At 32.9% G+C, this 24360-nt stretch overlaps 4 protein-coding genes across 7 annotated transcripts in view; 2 read left to right on the top strand and 2 right to left on the bottom strand.

Moving 5' to 3' along the window:
* Positions 1-6015, bottom strand: part of Svil (Supervillin) — an 11529-nt gene extending 5514 nt beyond the window's left edge. The window contains exons 1-11 of the mRNA XM_076318629.1: positions 5748-6015; positions 5100-5285; positions 4779-4937; positions 4606-4694; positions 4405-4534; positions 4073-4319; positions 2561-3913; positions 929-1653; positions 619-860; positions 447-531; positions 190-352 (exon numbers count right to left, since the gene is read on the bottom strand). Coding sequence (XP_076174744.1) covers positions 190-352; positions 447-531; positions 619-860; positions 929-1653; positions 2561-3913; positions 4073-4319; positions 4405-4534; positions 4606-4694; positions 4779-4937; positions 5100-5283 — 3377 coding nt within the window. The 5' untranslated portion in view covers positions 5284-5285; positions 5748-6015. The remainder of the gene's footprint in view (positions 1-189; positions 353-446; positions 532-618; positions 861-928; positions 1654-2560; positions 3914-4072; positions 4320-4404; positions 4535-4605; positions 4695-4778; positions 4938-5099; positions 5286-5747) is intronic.
* Positions 1-11370, top strand: part of Vir (VIR_N domain-containing protein) — an 11575-nt gene extending 205 nt beyond the window's left edge. Inside the window, exons 2-9 of one of the 4 annotated variants that reach the window (XM_076318655.1) lie at positions 269-389; positions 4761-4852; positions 5778-6004; positions 6348-6447; positions 6527-6639; positions 6725-7088; positions 7177-10819; positions 10961-11370. In XM_076318655.1, the coding sequence (XP_076174770.1) occupies positions 6394-6447; positions 6527-6639; positions 6725-7088; positions 7177-10819; positions 10961-11253 (4467 nt within the window). In that variant the 5' untranslated portion in view covers positions 269-389; positions 4761-4852; positions 5778-6004; positions 6348-6393 and the 3' untranslated portion in view covers positions 11254-11370. Of the gene's footprint in view, positions 1-268; positions 390-4760; positions 4853-5542; positions 5646-5767; positions 6005-6347; positions 6448-6526; positions 6640-6724; positions 7089-7176; positions 10820-10960 lie in introns of those variants that run through there. The other 3 variants (XM_076318664.1, XM_076318674.1, XM_076318680.1) reach the window with 3 other exon arrangements.
* Positions 10822-14738, bottom strand: LOC143150419 (pentatricopeptide repeat-containing protein 1, mitochondrial). The gene is made up of 5 exons (XM_076318694.1): positions 13871-14738; positions 12127-13781; positions 11728-12033; positions 11533-11648; positions 10822-11215 (listed from the first exon to the last, which is right to left on the bottom strand). Coding segments are annotated over exons 2-5 (1878 nt in total). The 5' UTR covers positions 13582-13781; positions 13871-14738; the 3' UTR covers positions 10822-11214.
* Positions 14183-24360, top strand: Mgtor (nuclear basket protein megator). The gene is made up of 16 exons (XM_076318616.1): positions 14183-14488; positions 14811-14973; positions 15036-15257; positions 15324-15883; positions 15945-16336; positions 16425-16690; positions 16767-17293; positions 17377-17901; positions 17988-18460; positions 18543-18989; positions 19076-21079; positions 21845-22255; positions 22338-22703; positions 22801-22990; positions 23139-23468; positions 23569-24360. The coding sequence occupies exons 1-16, from the start codon at positions 14317-14319 to the stop codon at positions 23679-23681; spliced, it is 7161 nt and encodes a 2386-aa protein (XP_076174731.1). The 5' UTR covers positions 14183-14316; the 3' UTR covers positions 23682-24360.

Genomic DNA, 24360 nt, shown 5'->3' with positions numbered 1-24360 from the left:
TAATAGCATAATCTTATCAGTACTTGTAATAATAAGTGAAGATCATTGTTAGTTCACACTTGATAATCTATTTCAATAATACAAAAATAGAGTAGGTATTTTAGTAATTTAAAGGTTTTCAATGCTCAAGTTTAGCAGAAGACATTATTTTAATATAATTTATAAATATATTAATATAAAATCCTTTACCTGGTTTGTTTTGAAAAAATAGAATGGCGATGAGAAAGTACATCTTCATTTTTTATGTTACATACTTCACGATTTCCAGATGCCACCTCATCATCTGATGTTTCAAGTGATTCTTCATCATTTTTAGATGGAGTGATTTCAGTTCGACTATTGTTTATGCCATCTAATGCAGATATGATTTTTATTTTATTTAATTAACTGTGAGTAATATTTTTGTAAACAGACTGTATGTGTTCTTTTAGCTTCATATTGCCTACCTTCTATACAATTATCCTTTTCCATACTATAAGCACAATCCAAGTTGCACTGTGTAGAATAATTGTTTTCCATTGAGCTTCCTACCTGTAAACGAATTTTACATTAACATGAACATCCTTGTTTCCATTAAAATTACTGTTTATCTTTTGTGTTCCAAACATTGTGACCAACCTTTTTCTCTTCCAATTTTAAATTAGATTTTAAGATAGAACGTGGTGAATCGGAATTTTCAAACATTTGTTCTGATTCTTCCGACTCCTTTTTAAGTACAGATTTTATCATTTTCAAACCTTCAAGTTCAGGACTTTTTGTTCGAGGCGCACTATGTATATGGGATGCTACAGATTTTAAAATGCTTTTTGGTACATCATTTTGAGGAGATGTAACTTGTCCATGAAGCTCTTGAAAAACAGCTAAAATATTAAAAGCATATTACTATCTTAACTAATTTAACAAGTTTTAACAAGTGTATAGTACTTACAATTATCTAATGAATATTGAACTGCATTCAATGGAGGTATTCGAGATGCTACTTCAACTTCTTCAGATGTAACTGGTTGTGTTTTATAACGAGTAGCTGGTCGCCTCCGTGAATGCTTTTCTGGTGGCATGTTGTTTGACACTGAACTCTTTTCAGTATCAATCTTTTGATTAAACAAACGCACTCGCTCTGCTAAACTTAATTTAGAAGGATCAAACTCATCATCAGTTGCAGTTGAATTGCCTTCCGTTAAACTTGATCTTCTAATCGATGTAGCTTTACGTTGATTTTGTAAAACTGCCTCTTGTACTTCTTGGAACGTTACTGGTTGAGTGTTAAATCTATCATTTCCTTGAAGTTTTCGTTCTCTGTAACGTTGTATGCTACGCGAGCCCTTGTTTGGTGTCCTTTGAGATAAATTATCTTTATCTTTAGAATTTGCTTTCTCTTGCAAAGTTTTGAAATGCAGTGCCATTTTAGAAACACTGCTGCTATGATGTACACTATTATTTTCTTGAGTGTCTGTAATGTCTTGGTTTATATGTGTACACAATACTTCATCACTCGCACATTCTTTGTTATCTGTCATTCCGTCAGAAAGTGTAATATTTTTATCGATTCTATTAGTTACAGAGAATTCATGTAAATTTACTTTATCTTCTACTTCACCTTCAAATACTGTCACAGTCTGTTTTTCCTTTTCTGCAGGTTTTTCTTTTATTATGCTATAATTAAACACAAAATTGATTTGTTAAAATGTTTTCTTGAATTTAAATATAATTATTATAATTTATATGAACTACTGTATTTAATAGCAACGTATTATTATTGTTATTCTTTCAATGCAAAAAGTTGTAATTTCTAATCTAAATATATGCATACCAGAATGTTTAATCAACACTCGTTTCAGGGACTTACGAATTTTTTACAGTAGCAGCTTTCGTTTTACAAATATTATAAAAGTTAACATAACAAGTTAGCTCACATACATATATCTAAAATTTTTCAAATTAATGATATGCACATTGAGGAGAATAAGTATAGACAAAAAAAATATGTTTAGTTTAATAGTACACAAGATTGCCTTTTATATAGATAAAAAATTCTGTCAAAAAATACTAAAGTACTACTAGTTCAAGTCTGAATTAACTTTTAGACAGATGTACAGGTTGTGTGCATGTTCTGATTCTCTGTTTTCTGGTAGCTTTCAGAATTGCTAGGTGATCTATAATTAAACTTGGCACAGATTCAAAATCTTACCAAACTTGTATATTACTATACCAACTAAATGTGTAAACAAATATCTACTGTAGAATATTACAAATTGATGGCATTGGTAGATGAAAACAAACTGTTTAAATATTAGTGTATCCTTAATGAAAAAATTTATATTGAATAGTAATGATTAAGTCTATTTTGCACAATACAATTTTTAATTGTTACTTTACTTTTGTTCAATTGAATGACATTTTTTTAAATTACAATTTTATTTAAAATACTGATAGTCAAATCCTTAATTTTAAAAAAATGTTGCTTGAAAGATATCACATTTATTGAATTATCAAATACTTACAACATACACTACTATTGTAAATTATTTTCTAAAAATATATATAAACTTATAAAACTTACATCACATACCTATTTAACGTGTCAGAAAAAATAGCAGAAGTATTGGCACTCTCACCATCCAAAGAAAGGTCTGTCTTTAAATAGTTACTATTGGTCATTAATCTTGTTTCTAACTTTTCTTGTAACACATCACTCATTGATGTGAATTCAAGAGATCTTCGTTTATTAAGTACACCAGTGAATTCATTAGGAATATTGGAAGGCTGCACATGCCCTACAGATTGTGCTCTTTTTCGTAAAAATAAATCTGCCGATTCGGTACATACTTCATCGTTAACTATTGCTTCATCGTGTAAGTTCAAACGAACTCGCGATTCGGTGTCTCTACCGCTGGGCTGTTTCAATATAGGTCGCACAGAATCATTTTCCAACGCTCCACTTACTCTACCTTGTAAAGAACGATTTCTAAGCATCGACAACTTCTTCGGTGACGTTAATTCTGTCTCGTAATTACATTCATCCTGTGAATTTTTACGAGTACATTTTAAAATTGTTTTTTTGGGTTTATCGTCGTGTTCATCTGATTCTGTGCTTGATTTTTTTTTCAATATTGGTCGTGGTTCCAAAGACGGTAGATCGCTACCAAACAATTCCTCTCGACTGTGCTTTTTCTTCAGTATTGGCCTCACCTCAGAACTATCAAGTATTTCAGGACCACTCACACTTGTTGCATCCATTGTAATGATCACGTGATGATTAACACTACTTGTTCGTAGGCTATTTGTGGATTTTCTTTTGAGTATACCCTGTGGTTCCGAAGAACCAACTTGTTGATCTTCTCTATCATCCTCTCTAGACGATTTTCGTTTTAATATGGAAGTAGGTTGAGGATCCGGACTTTGATCCCTCTTAATAATTTCATCCAGAGATGATCGCCTTTGATTTTTTAATATGGGCCTGAATTCAGAATAAGCATTATCAGCAAAAGAGATGTCTGGTGAGCAGCTACGGCGTCTGAGTATCTCACTTTCATCTAAGCTACTACGCTTCTTTAAAATACCATGTCTTTTATGTGTTGGTTCTACTACAGATGGTGAAAATGTCACTGGCAAAACTGTATGAGTGGAATTAGACAAATTTTGACCTGTTTCACCATCAGACATTTTATGTTTAAGAATTGAAACTGGTTTTCTTGGTGATAATTGTAACACTTGTGCATTACTTGTGTTGCTTTCTGTGTTATTAATGGAATTTCCTTGAGATGTGTTAGACAAGTGGTTTTCCAATTGTGGTCCATAACTTGAAGACAAATTTGCCTGTGATGTAAGTCTTTCCACACGTTCTATTGCAGATTTTGTTAATGCTGTTAATGCATCAACTCTTCGTGAAACTTCTGAATCACTATGACCACCACTGCCATAAAATAAAATTTTGTATTAGTTTTGGACATCAATGCCAAAATAATAAGAGATTAAAGAGCAAATCATAAGATAATAGAAGTACATATTTACAACATAAATCACAAGCATATATACACATAAATATTCTGCAAAAATGAATAAATAACATTACCTAGTTCGTTGTATATTTGAATATTTAGTGCTTGCAAGAGGATTAACAGAAGGCAATGTAGAGATTTTTGGATTATTTGTAACATATTGAGTACTAACTTTCTGATAAACTGTTTTTGAGTCAAGTGACTTTTTACTTAAATTAGTTGTTACTTGACGCTGGTTACTAGAATTGGAAGTAGATATTGTGTCAGATATGTAGCTTTGCTTATTTGATTGTCTTCTGGTTCGTCTGTCATTACATTCAGCTGAAGATATGTATCAAATTTTTAGTACATTACTATTGACATCTTACAAATTAAAACTAAATAATTATTATGTTAAATTACTTACACTGATTTATACGATCTCCTGTTGTTGTTTCCATATTAAGTGATCGATTCAAGTATGATTTCCGCTTATAGCTTTTATCTCTTTCTCTTACAGGATTTATAGTACTACTGTTACCTGATACTGAATTTTCCTGTATACATTGCTCCACATTATTGTTTTATATACAAACTCTATAATCACACATTAAAAGTAAATACTTACAACCTTAACTAATAAACTAGTGCTGGGTTGGAGACCTAAGGAAGCAGATGCATCTGACATACCTAATCTCCTTGATATTAATGTTCCTCCTATATAAATAAACTAAATATTATGAAGTGTAAAGTACAATACTGAAATATAATATTAAATTACAGGTAAAAATTACAGTTTACCATTAGGCGATGTTATTGAAGCAGCCCTTAATCTGGAAGCTTTAGTTTCACGGATTGTTGTTGTCTTATACAATGTAAGATTCTTACTACTCTCTTTACTTTCTGACCTCGAAATTAAACGACTGTTTTTTTCCAGCATGGAGTTGCGACTCTTATTCTCTGTTACAAGAGCATTGAGAAACATTTGTATCAAATTGAAGTACATTGCATATATTCTACAAATCTATATATTGTTTAGCAATTGTTTCTGTATGAATAAATTGTAATAATTCAAATGTAGTTTATAAATTTGAAAGATTCAAAATGTTAAGATTCACTTACTATTCACAGTACAAGATGTTATATTCTTTTTTGCTGGACATTCTACAATCTGTTGACTATTGTGTATTTCATTATAATGAGAACAAACATTCTGATTCTCATATCGTGTGGAATTATTTTCTGTTCTGTTTAAAGAACCTTTTTCGCTGGCTGCCATTAAAACTGTGGCTCCAGCAGCTACCATTCCTGAAAGCAGACATGTATCACAGTTGATTTTTTTAAACATCCCTTTTTGTTATTGCTCAATTGTATATAAATAGGCGTATTTAATTTCTTGAGGTCCAAAAGTAAAGATTAAACGGAAATGTAAAATTCCAAATTTTAACGATTTTTGATCATTTAAATTTAAAATGACAGTTTAGTAAAGAAACAAGTAATAACGTTAAATATTTCAAGAGTAATCCATTTATTCCTCAAGAGTTCAGAACATATGCGTGCACGATACAGAATCTAAAAATAGTTTTGACAAAAGTTTTCACCTGTTTCAAAAATGAAATTCAACCGTACATATTGTTACAAAAACATCATAAGATCCTATCGCGACAGGTAACATTCGTGTTATCAATTTTTAATAACAATGTTTAAGATGTTTACAGTGATTTAATGTTGTACAATGTGAATTATGACAAAAGCTCTCCTCACACTTACTGATCTAATAGAACTTTTGCTTCATTGTAGCCATATCACGATTCAAAACAAATCTACAAATAATCAAGAACGCAGCCAGTGACGCAGATGAGTTATGTCGTTATCACAGCTATTCAATAAGTACTACTTATAAAATACATATAAAAAGCACCCATACAAATCGGGTGAATGTATAAAATACACGAAATCTAAATTCTATTGCGAGCAAAATAATTTACAACAGAAGGAAAAATTTTCTCTCAGGAAAAATTGCACAGGTATTAGTCATTCCAATTTCTCTTATAACGATGTAGAACGAATAGAATCGAAAGTACGTGACACACGAAACCAGATGGCGTTACTTAAATTGGATAAACTTACACCAATATAAAAGAGCAATGAAGAGTGGTGTGCTACTTCAATCTATAGCGGCGAATTGTTTAAAAAATTTTTAATTTTCAAGTTCATTTTACCATTGAACGTTTCAATTCTTGTAGATTTGCATGAAAAATAAGTGTTTATCAATATAAATTTGATATCAAAGCTTAAATTACATTTCGTAAACAGTAATATTTTATATATGAAAATAAATAATGTAAATATAATTTTTATCGCTTTAAGGAAAATGATACTCCAAAATATTTCTCTATATTGAAATAAGCAAGACATGGATAACACAGAATTATTATTCTTTGACACATTTTCACACGACATTTCAGAAGTAAGGTTACTTTGTTTACTTTCCGTATAACACAACGAAACATGTGAGAATTTTGACAAATATTATTTATACTTTGTAGGAACTTAATTTAGATTTAGTCCAGTTTCCAAAACCTGTTTATATTAGCGAAGTTAGGATTATTCCATTAGGTGCTAGGGTACAAGCAGATTTTCCTGGAGGTGTTCGTTTAGGGTAATTAATAGTATTTTTGAAATTGTTTTATGTCAAAATAATACAACGTTATGTTATTTATATTATTGTTTCCTTCTAATTTCAGAGCAACAAATCCATCTCAATTTGACATTGAATTTTTTGTAAATGATTTAAGTAAACCTGGCGCATCTACATTTGAATCTCTTGGGGAACTAGATTATAAACAAAATATTCATATTCAATTAGAATGTGAGAGAAAACAAATTCCCACAGATGGGTTGGTATTGAGAGGATGGTATACTACCATCACTTTGGCCGTCTATGGAACATTGACAAAATCTTTGAATAATCCACAAGAAGTTATTAGTTCAGCTGCTGGGTCTGCAGCTTGTGCAAGTGGATTAGAAGAAGTTACAGAAAATACTACTCAAATTTCTGAACAACAATCTGAGTGGTATTATGAAAATCAAGCACAGACAAATTCAAGTGTAAGTGTAAATAATATAAACATAATTGTAAATTTATGTAATTTATTTCAGAGGTAATAATCTTACAATATTATCATGAAATTCATAGGAAACATGTGTAGCAGCAACACCACCACCTCCTATACAACCGATTCAAACAGTAGAATCGTCCAGAAATTCATCAGATACTGGAAAAACAGATGTAGGACATTGGGAAGAAGATGGTACAAATGGTACTTTAAAATCTGTGAAACGTCCTTCCTCACCACCTTCTGAATCTTTGGTATCTTTAAGTCCTGAATCAATATCGGCTGAAGAAGAAGAAGGTGAACAAGATGGTGGTGACCAAGAAACAGGAGAGCCATTTGAACCTATATTATCCGATGAAGATATAATGGCAGATGATATACCATCTACTACAGAATATGAATGTGAAAATGTGCAATTAGATGACATTTATTCGTTAACTCCACCTGATTTATTGGAACTAGAAAAATCAGTGAATATCATTGAAGAATATGCTAATAACAATGAAATGTTGGATAAGATACATGAAATATTTCAATCTTTATCAAAATCAGTTTTGCATTTTAATAATGCATCAGGTCAAGAGAAAGAGACATTTGTTCATAATTGTGAATCTTTATGCGCAATACTTAGCCCTTTTTATTTAAATAGCACAGATTTTAATGACTTGACTAATATTGTGAATGCAGGTTTAGATATGGATCTTGCTCGTGCTCAACCTCAGCCAGCTTATAAAGTTCGTCATGTCAAAGTTGGTGTACGATTAGCAGAAGCTTTATGTAAACTTTCACAAGGTCCAGATATATTGTTAAAAGTAGATGCTCCTTATAAATTATTAACATTGTGCATGCGGGAAAACGTGGCACTTCCTGTGAAACTTTCTGCTCTTCGTACATTAGATGCTGCATTGATAAGTCCCATAATCGTTCAAGAGTTTCTGAAGTCAAAATGTAATTTATATAAAAATGCTTTAATGATGTTAGACACAGCTAAGTTAGCAAGATTAAAATATGCTTTAAGCTCGTTGTTACGAAAAGTACATACTTATGAATTTCTTGACGAAATGAAGGAACTCAATGAATTCGCTGTAACTGAATTGACAAATACGTACATATGTGCACCGACACTAATGGCTCAACCAAAACGTCAGCTTCCAGCTGGAGCACAAATGGAATTTGAACGAGAGCAAAATCGAAATCCTCGATGTCATCTAATAGCATACTTTGACTATCATAAACTTTTATATCACATTCTTGTGGCACTTACTTCCCCAAAGTCAGATTTGAATTTAATTAAAGCTACTCGACGTTTTCTTCTACGTATTTCTGATACAAAAGAAGGATTACTACATTTACTGAAAGAGCCAGAAGTTACCAAATTAATTTTAAAAGCTTTAAAATACGAATTACCTGGTGCAGGATCAGTTTTGGCTTGGCGACTTCAAGTTGTACAGTGTTTATTACGTTTAAAATATCAACCTTCTGATTGGTTAGCCTTAAAGAAACTACATTCTTTTTTAATATTTCCTGAAGGTTTACAAGCTATAATAACAGTGCTTCCAACAGGGGAATTTATTGACATTTTAATCCCCCATCTTTCAGATCCAAATCTTTGCGAATTCTCTGCAGAGATTATATCAGCAACCATTCGTTATTCTGATCGAATAGAAATATTTCAAAATCGTGCTGCAATTATTTTAGAAAAGTCGCGAGCTCAAGCTGTCCTAAAAGATGTTACATCATATATGACAACAGCAGCACAATCTACTCATTGGAATTATGGAGATGTTTCTCAGCTTGTTGCATGTATTAGGAAGAGTGCAGATAAAGCAGCCTCTCTTCCAGGACAATTAATTACAGCTTGTAGAATTTTATATTACCTTGTTTTTCCTTCAAATAATGATATGGATCCAATGGAGCCTTATATTGAATTAAAGTATAGAAATGCATTGACTCAGTTATTTGCTGCTGATGGTTTAACAGCTCTTGTTGCAGTTATGGCAAGTATTTCAGAATTTTATGAACAGCCATTTTTGCATCGTGCAGCTTTAACAGGTCGGAGGGGCTTAGCATTAGTTGCATTACTTCTTCCATGTGTAAGATTAACAAGGGCATTGCTGGAACGCCTTGTGAAATGTATGGCAACAGATTTTAAAGATTTGACAGCTGTGGTACCACTTCTTGGTGTTTATTCATTGGTTGAAGCCATTCCTCCTGTTCGAATTGTTCAAACATTATCTGAAGAAATAGTAGGCACACTTTTAGTATTCACACAAGCTGTGGATTCGGATGGATCAGGAAATGTAGCAAAATCATTGTGGACACAAATGTTAGGTGAAGTTCTCAAAATGGTTTCCCTAAGTCCGTGTAACTTTAGACCTGGTTTAAAACTTCTAACAAGATTATTACCACCTGTTTTGACTTTGAAAGAAACGATAACTGAAGATGCTGCTCGTGTTCTAGGCTTTAGAAAATTATGGTCTGCTCATTTACAGGCTCAAGCTAATAATTTAATTGAAACATTACGTTTACTTTGTGCCAGTTGGAATACAGATTTACTTCTTCTTCTTTCAAAAGTATGTAAACAATTAAGTGATTTGGCAGCACCTACAGCATTACTCGTGGGTAGATGTTTATTAGATGGAATAATAGCTTCGACTCCTCTCGAGAATAATGTTTTAATTCTTGCACTACTTAGTGAGCTTGCAAGACATGCACCTATGAAAGCTACTTTGTTAACTTTAACTAGCCCCGCATCTAGAGCACAAGTGAAATCTGATCAAAAGTATCCACCTGTTATTGAGATGATGTGTGTAGTACTTAAAAATACAAATAATATTCGGATACAGTATGAACTTCTTGATATTTTTGAAACATTATGTGATTGTACACTGAGTCTTATGCAAGAAGATGCAAATGAACCATTTGAGAAAAGGCTCACACATTCGGTACCAAGTAAGGAACCACTCCTATCTATTTTGGCTGCACTCATTGACATATTAGCAACTAGTACAAAATTTGAACCTGAGATACTACAAAGTACACTTCGTATACTTCTGTCTCTTAGCAGTCATAATTATGGTTTATATCATGTAAAAAGTTGTTTGGAAAATAATCCTGACGCATTACGATCGTTATTAGAACAAATTTCTGTATTAGAAGATCTTGAGGCTCAAGCTATTGTAGATTTAACTATAATGTTTTTAGAAAATTTAATTGCATCTGAATCACAGGGAAGATCTTTGTATCTACGTATACAGCAACTTGCATCTCTAATATCATGGGATAAAAATGATCATCCCCTGGAAAAGATAAAAAGTGCACAAGAACTAGTAGAAATTTTGAAAACTGCTGAAGATAAAGAAGAAAAAGAGCCTATTCCAGAAATGTTAGAACCGTTATTACCAACTCCAGAAGCTCTATTGAATCAATTTTCTCAGCGATGTTTGGGAACTCCAGATCTTGTTCTTAAACGACCAAAGAAATTTGCATTTAAGTCACCCAGTCAAGCACCAAATGAAAATACAGTGGATTTGTTAGCTCTTGCAGCTGAATTGCTTCCTGCTGATTTTAATCTATTAACAGAAGCTCAAAGTTTGTGTTCAAAGGCACCTCCTGATGATGCTACTCAACCACTACAATCAAAAACACAAGCTGATGATCATGAAACTAGAGACATTCAAAAACAGTCAACATCTCCTGTTTCTAAAGTAAAACAACCATTTGGTGAGTTATATATACATACATATATTACATTATATTACATAATAAAACAGGCATTAAAAATTGAATTAAAAAAACAATTTACATTTAAAGACACCTTTGAATCATGTTTTATTTAACATTTTTACTTCTGTTATTTTGTAGTTACACCTATGCGAGGTAGGACGCAATTTACCAATTCTTTAAGGGGTGGTCCAGTAGTGGGAGGTGTAGGTAGAGGCGCAGATCCGTTCAGATCTAGACCACCAAACACCTCACGACCTCCATCTCTACACGTCGACGACTTCGTAGCGTTAGAAACATGTGGAGCACAACCAACAGGACCTACAGGTTATAATAAACTCAGTATCCGTGGAACCTGTCCTTCCCGAGCGATCAATGCAGGAACGAGAAGCAGACCTTGGACACAAGAAACACGAACTCCTTATCTCCGTTAATTTTAAATTTAGTTAGGAAGAAATGATGCTCATTAACGATATTTCTGATTTTATAATTTGTCACTTCCAATGAAATTAAAGATTTCGTAATAATAAATGTAATATATAATACAGTAATTTTTGTATAAAATGCTTCTTTTTTAATAATAAAACCATTTAAATAAAATATAAAACAAGAAACACTGAAAGTCTTAATTCTACATATTTTAAATATTAATTCAAATTTGAAATTAAAGAACATAATTTAAAACTAATTTCTTGTTTACTTATAATACTTACTATTTGTAAGAATGTTGATTACTTAATGTTTCCATTATTTTACATTTTTTGCATAGCATTTTAAAGTTATTAAATTCATAAGAAACTTTCCTTATTTCATTCTCTTTATACACAGTCTAAAATATTAATAAATACCACAATATAGTTTTATAACATACATATGGTTTAAAATGTCTTTAAAAATAATTTGTATACCTTGCTTCTTAGAAACGTTAATATTAGTTTCTCAAAATTCGTTAAGGTTTTCAATATATATTCAGATGGTTTAATGTTGTTTCTCGACATATACTCAATTAAAAATGACGCATACTTAAAATCTTTGTGGAAACATGCTTTTTGTAGAAGTGTTCCCAAAATTATTTTATTAGGTTCAAAATTAATATTATTCATTTGTTCTAAAAGTTCTCTCCCATGATGAAATTGATCACATCCAAGCGCTAATACACCAAATGTTAAAATATTTGGTGAAAGATTATTTCTTTGTATTTCATTAAGAACTGCCTGTATTAAAATACAAATTAAATGTTATAACATTTAAAAAGTACTTAAACTGCATTATGAATTGTTCATTAATAATAATAAATGAAAACTTACTCTTGCTTCTTTAAATCTGCCTCTCATATTTCGTTTCTTAATAATCATGTTAAAAAAATCAGTATCTAATTTAAACTTCTTCTTGTAAACATAGTTAAGAAAATATTCTTCTATTTTTATGGAAGATGGAATTAATAACACGATCAATGATAGTGTCTTAATATTAGGTATTACATTATCACTTTCCATCCGTTTTAATAATTGGGAGAGTCCTCCAAATAAAAATAATCTATTTTCTGCTAATACATTATTTAAATATTGGACTGATAGTTCAGTTTTATCTATTACAATTATCTCTGAATTAATATTATGTTTCTTAATTGTTGAAAACTCATTTTGAAATAAATCATTTCTATTTATTTTAGGAAATACAGTACTTAAGAGTGGTGGGGAATTTAACAAATCTGATTCTCCTACTTCGTTAAATTGAATTTCTGCACCTATTAACTCTGATTTCAAGAGATTGTCTGTATTTGATTCTCCAAGTTTTGTATCCTTAATTGCTCCCAAAAGTAGATTATAATGAGTTACATTTGGTTTTATTTTATTTTTTTTCATTTGATGCCACAAAACTAAAGCATATCTTAACCCACATTTTTTATCACTGAGTGATGCATGAAATAAAGCAGCATATAGGCCAGGTGTACAAATACCTTTATCCCTTGCTTCATCTGCTATTTCAAAAGCAATTGAAATTTCTTTATGCCAATTATAAGCTTTTATAAAAGTTATATAATGTACCTCATTTAAAATATAATTAGTTCGATAAAAATTTATTCTCAAATAATGCAAGTACCGCAATGCAAGGGTTTTGTCTTTTGATTCAGCACAAGCATTGATTAATGAATTATACACTGCATCATTAACAGTGAAACCATATTTCTTCAATTTATTGTACAGTTTGAAACATACTTTTATATTTCCTTGTACAGCAAATGCACGAATTAAAATTTGAAACATATACAAATTAGGTTTGTGACGATCTTTTTTCACTAAGTCTAATACACTTAATGCTTGATTTAAATCTTTGTTATGTAAATAAGATTTTATAAGATTAACATATTCTCCAGAACTCCTTTCCTGCCATTTTGGAGGTTTTGCGTATTTTTCCATATATATTTCTTCTTCTAATTCCTTATCATCCATTTTAATTCTGTCATATTTTTCATATGAAATATCTCCAAAAACATTAGCAGGTTTTGTTACAATGTTTGTACACAATTTTCTATGTAAATTAGGCCAATTAAACAGATCTTTAATCTGCATGCTTAGAGGACCATTTTTATTAAATTTAATTTTGTTATTATACGGCAATGAGCACAAATAACTTGTTTTAATACTTGTATCATTGCTATAACTGTATAGCTTTGATATGCATTGTTTTTCTTGTTTGATACAATAAATATATTTATTGATATAACCTTTACAGGTCTTTGACTTTAAAGAAAAATTCATTTCTCTAACAACCTATTAAATATAGTAATTAATTTTTGTTAAATTAATGAGAAATACATCATTTTTCACTTATAAATATTTAGGATATGATTTGTGTACAATGTTCCTTCTTTCACTTGTTAAAAGCAGTCGTAAATATGTGCTATATTTATCACCTTCAATTCGTTAATAGTTACTACATATCAAAACGTGTATATTACCTAAAATGCAATGATATTATTGAAAACAAATTGTATAAAAGCAGAGATACATGATTATAGTACATATGAAATAAATGTACATTTCTTACCATTGTAATCATTTTTGTAAAATAAAAGTGGAAATTTATTCAATCTATCTTGTTCTCAGGAAAGAGGGAAAACAAAAAGATTTAGTTAAAGAAAATGTATAGAAAAATATTCTTGAATTAACTAAAATTCAATTAATAGAAGTAATTATTTACGTATGTGATAATCTAAAATAATAACAGATAAACTAGTAATTTTATTATTGGTACATCTTATTTGTAAAATGGCACACTAGCGCTGAATACGGCTGATCAGAACGCTATAGTTTCCAGTGAGTCGCGTCAGTTCGATAAAGTCCACAGTGATTTTTGAAGAGGAAAGCGATAGGTATTGAATCATTGAATGTGTTATCAAATGTGTCTTCGATCGCACACAACTATTTACGAAGCACAAGTTTAATATTGAAGAAAAATTTGCTCGATTTTATAAATTACGTTCAACAAAAAAGATGGAAAAAACAGAAGAGAATGAACACAATGCGTTGCGAAAAGTTTTAAATGACGAAGAATTAAAGCAAATTCCGGAAGGATTCGTTAAAAAATTAAACACGTATTTCAATGAAAAATTTGAACAGTACATTACAGCCAAAGCAGTTTTTGAAACTAATAGGAAAAACTTCGGTAAATTTTATTTGAATTTTGCACTTTTTGTTATAATAACGATTCCCCGGTTTATTTACTTGAAGGGTTAACCTCTCTTCGTAAGGAAATGCCGCGTCCGTCGAATAGTTTACACAGAGTGATTATTAAAAATGTAGGCAATTTTTTTTGCGAATAAAAGATCATTTCATTTCATTAAATGATTACTGAATACAAAAGTATGTCATTTCAGTAAACATTATTAAAATTAAAGAATTTAAAAGAAAATCGATTTTATTTTCCAAAGGTTTATTATCTAAGTGTATTTATGCATTACAATGTATTTATACATTATACGTTTTAGATCAAACTTTGGATAAATTACAAAAAGACTTAGCTGAAGAAAAATCATATTTTGAAGGCTGCAAGGAAAAATTAGAATTGACAGAGAAATACAATGGTGAATTAGAGACTAATTTAGAAGAAGCTAAGAGTGAAATACAAAAATTACAAGACAATGTTAAAAGGTATTTTAAAAAAATATATGTGTCATAACGTGTAATATCTAATTTAATATTTAATATTACAGATTAGAGAAAGAAAATGTAGATTTACGCAGGCATAGAGACACAATTGTGGATGAAAGAGATGCATTGCAATTACAGGTTGAAAGACGAGATACAGAAATTGAAAGAATGCACACTGAATTATCTTCCTTAAGTAATCAGCTACAAAATGCTGTTGCTGCAAAATGTCAAGCTCTAGCAGAAACAGAGGAAATTCGAAGTCGCGATATGACTCTTGAATTTAAGTACGCATCTTAAATAAATGTGAAAGATAAATTTCTTCAACAAATATATTACAATGAATTTTTCAGGGAAAAGCGTTTAGAACAAGAAAGAGTTTTGCTTTCACAACAAATGGCAGGTCTTGAAGAGGAATTAGCAAAAAGAACATCAGAATTACAAGCAACAAGAGCAGAAGCTTCTGCTCGAGCACTTTTAACGGACACTCGTTTGTCACAACGTGATGAAGAATTACGTATTGCTAATGAGTCAACATCACAACTGCGGGAATCTTATGCATCAATTCAAAGACGCTGCGATGAACTCACTCAGAAATTAGAAGAACAACGTTCCCATGAAATTTCTATGCATGCTTCTTATAGAGAAGAAATTAGTGCTCAAACTAGATTAGCAGATCTTTATAAAGGAATAGCTGATGAAGCAAATGCAAAAGCTGAAGAATTTAGTAATGCAGTCAAAGAACTTCAGGAATTACTAGAGCATGCTACTGAGCAATATGGGACATTAGAAACTACACATAATCAACTTCAATTGCAGCACAAAGAAAATCTAGAAGAAAAAGAACAAAAGATAGATGAACTTACAAAAGAACTGGATCACGCAAATGAATTACTTAAAAACATTAAACAAGGTAAGCAATTCTTTTGACAACATTTATTCTGTTTGTTTATTAATTATACAATTTTTTATAGAAAGATTAGATCAAGCTGTTGAACAACTTGCACCAACAGCAGCCATAGCTAGCCGAGTGCTTAGAAAAGGCTTAAGTCTTACCCAGATCTATACACAGTTAGTTGATGTAACAAATGAATTAACTTCGGAACGTGAAGAAAACGAACGTTTGAAATCTCAAATGGATGTTATTTTACGCGAATTAGAAGATAAAGCTCCTGTTTTACAACAACAACGTGAAGATTACGAAACAGCTATGACTAATATTGCAACTCTTACATCAAGATTAGATGAACTGTTAGTAGAAAATCATAAGTTGCAAGAAACGGCAGATGAAGCAAATTGTATTGCTAAACATCATACTAAAGAAAATCAAAGATTGAAAACAGAATTATCAGATTTAGCAAGACAAGTAAGGAATTTACTTGTGATTATATTTTATGGTTGTACATAATTATATATGACTTGGTAAAGAACAATGTATAAATGTTTTGTTTCAGGTGTGTTTCCTTTTGAAAGAAGTTCAAGAAAATAGAAGTGGTACAACTGTCCATTCAAGTGAATTTTCAAACTCAATGGATATGGATAACCTTGCTTCATCTGAAATTATTAGTAAAAAGCTTGTGACTTTTAAAGACATTGAAGAACTGCAAGAAAATAATCAAAAATTATTATCAATAGTCCGTACATTGTCATCAAGACAGGAAGAAATTGAAAGAGCAACTGATGAAATAAATTCTGGTGAAATGAAAGAGAAATTAGACAGGTTTATAATTTTATTAAAAGTAATTTACATTTTTATAAATTGTTTTATGTATTTTATTTTCCTAAAATTATAACAGGTATTTAGAACAGTTGGAAGATATGCAAGCTGCACAAGACAGGCAAACAAAAATGGTAGAGGGTCTTTTAAGACAACGTGATATGTACAAAAATATGTATCAACAATGTTTAAAACAGACAAATACATCAGAAAAGAAAGAACTTCCTTCTACTCAGAAAGAAGGTACAAAAGAAGTGGATGGAGAAAAAGCTATTAAAGATGAATCAACTAAAATTATTCAGGATGATGTTAATAAAGAAAAGGAATTGAAAAAGCAGTTAATAGAATGTGAATTTAAATTAAAACAAGTTACAGATGAATATGATACTTATAGAAAGGAAAGAGCAGCACACGAACGAATGTTAGGAGAAGAAGTTGAAAGACTAAGGAAAGAAGCAGAAGCAAGTTCAGCTCGCTGTTGCAGATTAAAGGCACAATTAGATTCGGCTAATGATAGGTTCAATCTTTTACAAGCAAATGTTACTTCTTATAAATCACAAATAAAAGTTCTCGAGGAGAAATGTTTTAACTATAACGTGACAATCGGTACTGGATATTTGTTATTGTTAAAAATATCATATAAAAAGATATATAAAATAATATAATTATTGCAATTATTTATTTTACAGGCAAGCACGAACAAAGTTTAATGATTCTAAAAGATGAAGCTTTAGCTGCTCAGACGCGTTTGTCTCGAGCTGAAGTACAATTGGAAAATTTACGACAGGAAAGACAGCTTTTACGTGATTCTGAAGGACGTCTTTTGAAAGAACGCGAAGTATATCAAAGAGAACGTCAAACGCAAGCTTTGTTACGAGCCGATGTTGAATCCATTAAAGCTAGTTTGGAACGCGTTCAAGCTGAGGGTCAATTGCGTGCCGAACAACGTTTAGATGATGCCACAAGGGAATGCGCGGCTTTGAGACGACGACTGCAAGAAGAACAAGATCGATTTAGAGAATTATCAGCCCATTTGGAAAGGCAACTTGCAACAGCACAGGAGCGACTGACTGAAGAACGTAATATAACTGAACAAATTCGTACAGAGTTGGAACAAGCTCGTCAATCCGATTCCCAAAATATACAGCGCATAGAGGAACTAAACACTAAACTTAGACAAGCGGTTACTCATTCAATATCAAAACCTTTTAATGGTATGTATATAATACGGAGTTAAGTTTTTATATACTTAGATAGTTGATGATTATAAATAAGATTGTGTGCAAATTTAAATGTGTAGGTGATGAAAATCTTGTAAAGAGATTAAAAGAGCTCGAAATGCAACTTGCAACAGCACAAGCAGAATCGAAATCTTTATCGGAACAACTCAAAGCCGCGCGACAACAAAGTCAACAGTATTGTGATATAGCTGAAAGTGCAGAGGCACAATTAAGAGAATTAACAGTGCAGCATAATAAGTGTAAAGAAGAATTAGAAACTGCTTTAAAAGAAGCACGCGTAGAAGTAATGTCTCTACAAAAAAGAGTACAGGACTTAGTAGAAGAATTAGCGAAAGTTTCTAATGGTAGACAAGAAACTGATTCTGAATTAAGAGAAAAATTGGCTGATGCAGAAAGGAAACTTGAAGAATTAGATGAAGTTAAGGGAGAACTAGAAATCATAAAAGGGGATTTACATATTGCTTCAGTAACTGCAAAAGAAGCAGAAGAAAAATACGCTAGAGAAATGGTACTGCATTCGGCAGATCTTCAGGTAAATATAATTGATTTTTGTTATTTACTCAAGTGCAAAATGTTCGAAGTTAATTTAATTCATGTAATTGTGTTACTTTTAGACATTAGCAAAGTTAAAAGAAGATGCACAAGCGGTAGACCAAAAGATAACAACTTTAACTCAAGAAAGAAATTCCGCTGTAGAAGCTTTAGAACTTGAAAGAGCCGCTTGTCAAGAAAGGGGGAAAAAATTGGTCGAAGAAATGCAAGAAATGCAACAAAGAGTAAATGATTTGGATGCGCAAAATGCTATTTTACATACTCAAATTCAGGAATTAAGTGATAAAACTGCAATCATGCATAGTCAACAAACCAAAATGAGTAGTCAGGAAAGTCCTGATACTAGTTTAGAAGCAATGAATCGTAGTTTTAGTGGACTTGAAGATGATTCTAAATCTGCAGAACAGTTACTAAGAGTTATGAAGTATTTGAGACGCGAAAAAGATTTAGCTGTAACAAAATTTGATGTTTTAAGGGCAGAGAATCTTAGATTAAAATCTCAAGTAGAGGTTAGTATTACGTTTATTTATCAAAATTTATATACATGAAAATTTTCCTTTGTCATATTATTGACAATGATTCTTCATTAATGTAGGTCTTAGAGAAGAGACTAAAGGAAAGTGAAGCTGTTCTTAATTTAGAAAGAGAAAAATCAGAAATTGATGTAGTGACCATGTCTAAACATGCAGAATTGCTACGAAAAGTTGAAACATTGAACGCGATCACAGATTCTAATAGAATTCTGAGAGAAGAAAGAGACAGTCTGAGTGCAAAGGTTTCAGAACTTACTGCGAAAGTTGCTGCACTTTCGGAAGAAGTAGTACCGCTTCGAGACATGACGCGAGACATGCAAGTAAAAATAGAAGCTTTATTGCAGGAAAATACAAGCCTTAAAGCAGAAGCAACTAGATGGAGGCAAAGAGCTAACGCCTTAGTAGAAAGAGCTAACAAGACAAGTCCGGAAGATTGGCGTAGATTGCAAACTGAACGTGAAAATCTTAGCAAATTACTCACTTCCGAACGCGAGATGCATGCTAAACGCGCAGAAGAATTGAATCAGTTGAAAATGGAGAAAATTAAGTTAGAAGAGCAATTAGTACAACTTCAGAAACAAGTACAGGCACAAGGAGACCAAGTTCAGAAAGTGTCCGAAGAAGCACGTAAGTTAGGCGTGGATTTGAGCGAAGCTCTTGCTGATTCTTCTTCTAAATCTAAAGATCTAGCTACATTAAGGAAAGAACTTAGCGATAAAGAAGCAATCTTGAATGACATTAAAAACAAAGAGATTCAAATAAGAAAAATAGCGAAGAAATATAAGACTCAGTTTGAAGAACTTGCGAAAACAGTAGAGGAAGAGAAAAATCGGACCGAAGAGTCTCGAACGGCGGCTGGTACTTCAGGAAGTGAGGATAATACTTATGTATCTCAAGAACGTGAGGATCAATTGCGAGAAGAAGGTCGAACAGAATTGCGTCAAGCGAACATAGAGTTGACATCAAAAGTCGACGAATTGTCCCGCCAAATGATAGTTGTACAAAATGAAGCTGATTTGTTAAAGAAAGAAATTGATACAATGAATAAGACAAGCGTAGAAAAGGAAGAGCGTGCGAAGCAAGTATTAAAAGGTGCAAGAACAAAGATCATGCAATTGACAGAATCGAAAAAGATTTGCGAAAAAGAATTGCTTGATTTGAAATCAAAAGTTGAAGCTGGCGCTACTGAATCGGATACTGCCGAGCACGATGCTAGACTGGTAGCTCTTAAATCTCAAATGGAAGGCAGAATCTCCCGTCTTGAACATGAAAAAGCAGAAATTCAGGCGGAGAAAGAAAGTCTTTCACAAAGAGTTACTCAGCTACAGCGACAGTTGGCTGGTGTTAGTGGCGTTAGCGCTACCACAGAACCACCAACAGCCAATATTAAGCCAATGTCTGCTCGTGCTGAAACTCCGTTAGCAAGTATTCGTCCTATGAGTGTAGTAGTGCAATCTAGAACAGCTGCTGTTTTACCTACAACTGCTAGTGCACCGGTTATGGTTGCACCTCATCAGCAACAACAACCGCAACAACAAGTAGTACACACTACTGAAACAAGCTCTCCAACTAGTAGTCTTCCAGATTTTCAACCGGCTAGTACTAGCAGCTCGTCGCAGACAGCACCTAGTACTTTACGTCAACTTGTTGTACAGCCACAATTAAGCGAATCAGCCGAGTCAACGCAAAGAGAAGATCCAGAAAGTGCGGAAACACTCAACGTACAGCAACAGCAATGCCAACAACAACAGCAGCAGCAGCAACAACAACAACAAACTGTTGCATTAGTCAGTCCAAGAGTGGAGCAGCAACAGCAACAACAACAAGCTGCAGCCAGTGATCAACAGCAAACTGTGGCCAGTAGTTCAACTCAATCAGTGAGCACGTCGCAAGCTTCGACAGGACATAAACGTCCCAGGACGCTCGATTCCACGGCATCGGGATCTGGAATTGTAGAGGGCGTAGATCATAGCAGACAGGAACAAGTTCTTAGCCCTAAAACTAAACGAACTAGGCAAGAAATGGCATCCACTGCCAGTGCAAGTGCTTCAGAAGTCGAATACCAGGTAAATTTGAATTACAGAGAAACGAAATATATTAGATAGTAATTACCAGACCTAGACATTACTCGAATAAAAATTTAAAAAATTTAAAAATAATTGAATCTTCTCTCGTCAGAGAGAACAAGGCCACTGCCTAAACACCATAGCGATAATCCCGTGTTTGTATATAATAATGAAGTATTCGATGTCCTCGTTGCGTTATCGGCTGCTCGACGACAATGATTACTATAGCGAAACTGCTGTATTTGTAACGTCTGTGAATTAAAAATGAGATTCACACGGCATTGTCGCTGAGGTGTCTCATTGGTGGGAGAATTATTCTGTATTATTTTATTTGAACAGTCAAGTGATTTTTCTTTAAATTATTTTCTTATTTGAATTTTAAATGAAATAACTTTTCATTTTATTTTTTACTTAATCAAATGTTTTTTCAAATACATACCCTCTAACTCTATCATGATATTATTATCAATTGCGTTAGGAATCTAGATTTCCGTATAATGTTTCACGTATGCAAGTTTAGGACGCAAGTAAGATATATAATAAGTTGCTCAATATCAACTAAGACATTTCAGACGTCGAACGTTACAAAGACAAATTGGTAATGTATTCGATCGACATATAAATGAATTTAAAGAAATTTTACAACACATAGATTTAATATGGATTACTGCTTTTAAATGATTATTTATTATCTTATTTCAAATAAAATCTATCCAACTCTGATAAATACATATTTAAAATACGATATATGAACCTAATGTTCAGGTACCGACGTCGAGTCAACGAGATCAAGACGAAGAAGTAGAAGAAGGGTGCGTAGTTGTAGTAGATTGCGATGAAGGTGAAGGAGGAGGTAATCATCAAACGCAGGAAGAAGAAGAATTTGATAATGATCCGTACGAAGAGATGGAAGAAGAAGAGGAAATGCCTTATGAAGTTGAGGTAGAAGTAGAAAGAGATAATAACGAAGTTGAGATTATAATGGGTGAAGATTCTACGAGTGTAGAAGTACCAAGGCAAGCACAAGCTACGGTACCCACAAATCAACAACAGCAACAGTCTGAAGCGATTAGTAGCGCTGGTCCAACGGGAGAACCGCCTACGTCGTTTGCAACTCGATCATCACGGGGAATTGCACCCATGCCTAGACAACAACAGCAACAACATCTTCTTTTGGTTCGTTTCGCGCATGATAGCAAGAAAAAATACATTTTTATTAATAAAGCAATTTTAAATGTCAAAAATCTGTAATTTTTAGCCACAGCAAGGATACGAGGATGGGGGTGACGATAGTATAGTGCCAAGCACTCCGACTTTGTTCGTTCCCCGTCGAGGAGATGGATTCGGAGAAGCTGTGAGTTCACCTCAGGTTCCTCAAGGGCGTTTCACGTTTGGAGATTCATCCGCACCAACGACAGCATCATCAACTCCTTCTTTGTCAACTCCTTCTGGATCAGCAGCTCGAACAATATTTGGTTCATCCAGTTCCGGTGCGGCCCAAGTGGTTCAAGAAAGTATGGATGATACAAGAATGGATCTTGCTCAATCAGAAGATGGTGGTACTGGTCGTAGTGTGCCTACTACGCCTTTGCAAGTTTCACCAGCTGCTGATTTACCACCTTCGGTAAAACAATGACTAAATAGTACTATATATGTTATAAAAAATATTACTATATACAATAGTACTGTATGCGTTATTTAATCGAGTAATTTATTCCTAGACAAGCAGTGGACCATCCGAAGAACAGGAAACACCAGTTTCAGTGACACCAGTGTCTGTGACAGGTACCACTGTTGGTGAAACTAGCGAAGAACCTGCGATACCTAGTATTTGTGTAGTCGGTGTCGATGATCAGCAACATAGTCAAACTGAAATAATCACAGAATCTATCAGTACGACACCGACCGAAGGTAGTGATCATAAAATCTATATTAATTTGCGTTCGTTTATAGGTAATCACAATTTGTGATACTCGGTACATGCATTAATTTTCCTCAAATTATCGGTCGGAAATGACTCATACCAAGTAGATAATCATTTATTTACATATGTGCGCAGGAACTAGTTCAGAGAGTGAAAAGCGTCCGGAAGAGGCGGGTCCTTTAATTTCTGGGGATGACGATGCAGTTGACACCGGTGAAGGTACCGAAGAACCGGGAAGTGACATAGTAGAGGATGAAGTAGAAGAAGAGAATCGTGAAGCAGAAGCATCTCCGTCCAGTAACACGCGTCAAAGGCGAATGATGGCTGTAGCTGCTGCGGCTGCGGCTGCAACAGCGGCAAACGGCACTAGAAGTGCTACGGCACGACGATCATCACGATCGCCATTTAGGGCAACGCGTGGTACTCGGCCTACACCTATTGTTTGGGAAAGTCAATCTGGCAGGGGTAAGTAAAGAACAAATCGCAATAATGCTGTATTTACAGCGTTTTCGGTACAAAGTAGAAACATGTTTATTATTGAAAAAAAAATAAATTTTTTTTAAAGGTCAAGCTGTAGTACGTGGAGGACATGCAGGGAGAGGGGCAAACAATGAAACCGGAAGAGGACGAGGAACTAGACGCCGAATGCGCTCTAAATTTCCATACGCGCGGTTCTAAGACTGGAAGATGATTTTGTATACGAAGTCACGTGAGAAATGTGCATTGCTATCTCTTTGTGCACGTACGGTGTAACGAACGTTGGCTGTTAATATATCAACTTTTAAAGTGAAAATATTTTTATTTAGCGTTAAACGGTAATTATGTTGTACAGATAGATTTGTCAATACGACATTTGTTATTTCTACATGCTTAGATGAGATTATGATATCGCTCTTGTAATGGCAGCGTACGTACATCTATCTTTCTAAATTTGAAACTTTGTCGGAATTTAATAATCGAAATACCACTTTCGTTTACACCTTTTTCATATCAAAAGTGACATTCCTTTCGTCGAATTTGTTCGTTTTCGAAGTTAGTAAATTCTATCGAAAGTATAGCATTTAAGTTGTCCTATTTATTTACTTGTAGAAGTAATTTTTATATAATTTGATTTTCATGAATCATTGGATACATTTATGTAGAACAATGTCATACTTTAAACGGGGCACATCACATACGTTTTTGTTGAAAATGTTTGTCATGATGTACAAGAAGTATTTTACTTTTCAAATTGCGATTTTATTTCGTAGTGTTTTGTAGATTTAGTAAATATGTTGAACTGTATTAACTTTTTCATCAGTCATACTATTACATACTATGAACATAATATACTTACTATGACTTCCACGTATCAGTG

Source organism: Ptiloglossa arizonensis, chromosome 1 (genome assembly GCF_051014685.1).
Source record: "Ptiloglossa arizonensis isolate GNS036 chromosome 1, iyPtiAriz1_principal, whole genome shotgun sequence".
NCBI classification, from domain to species: domain Eukaryota; kingdom Metazoa; phylum Arthropoda; class Insecta; order Hymenoptera; family Colletidae; genus Ptiloglossa; species Ptiloglossa arizonensis.
This window is presented reverse-complemented; position numbering and strand designations above follow the sequence as displayed.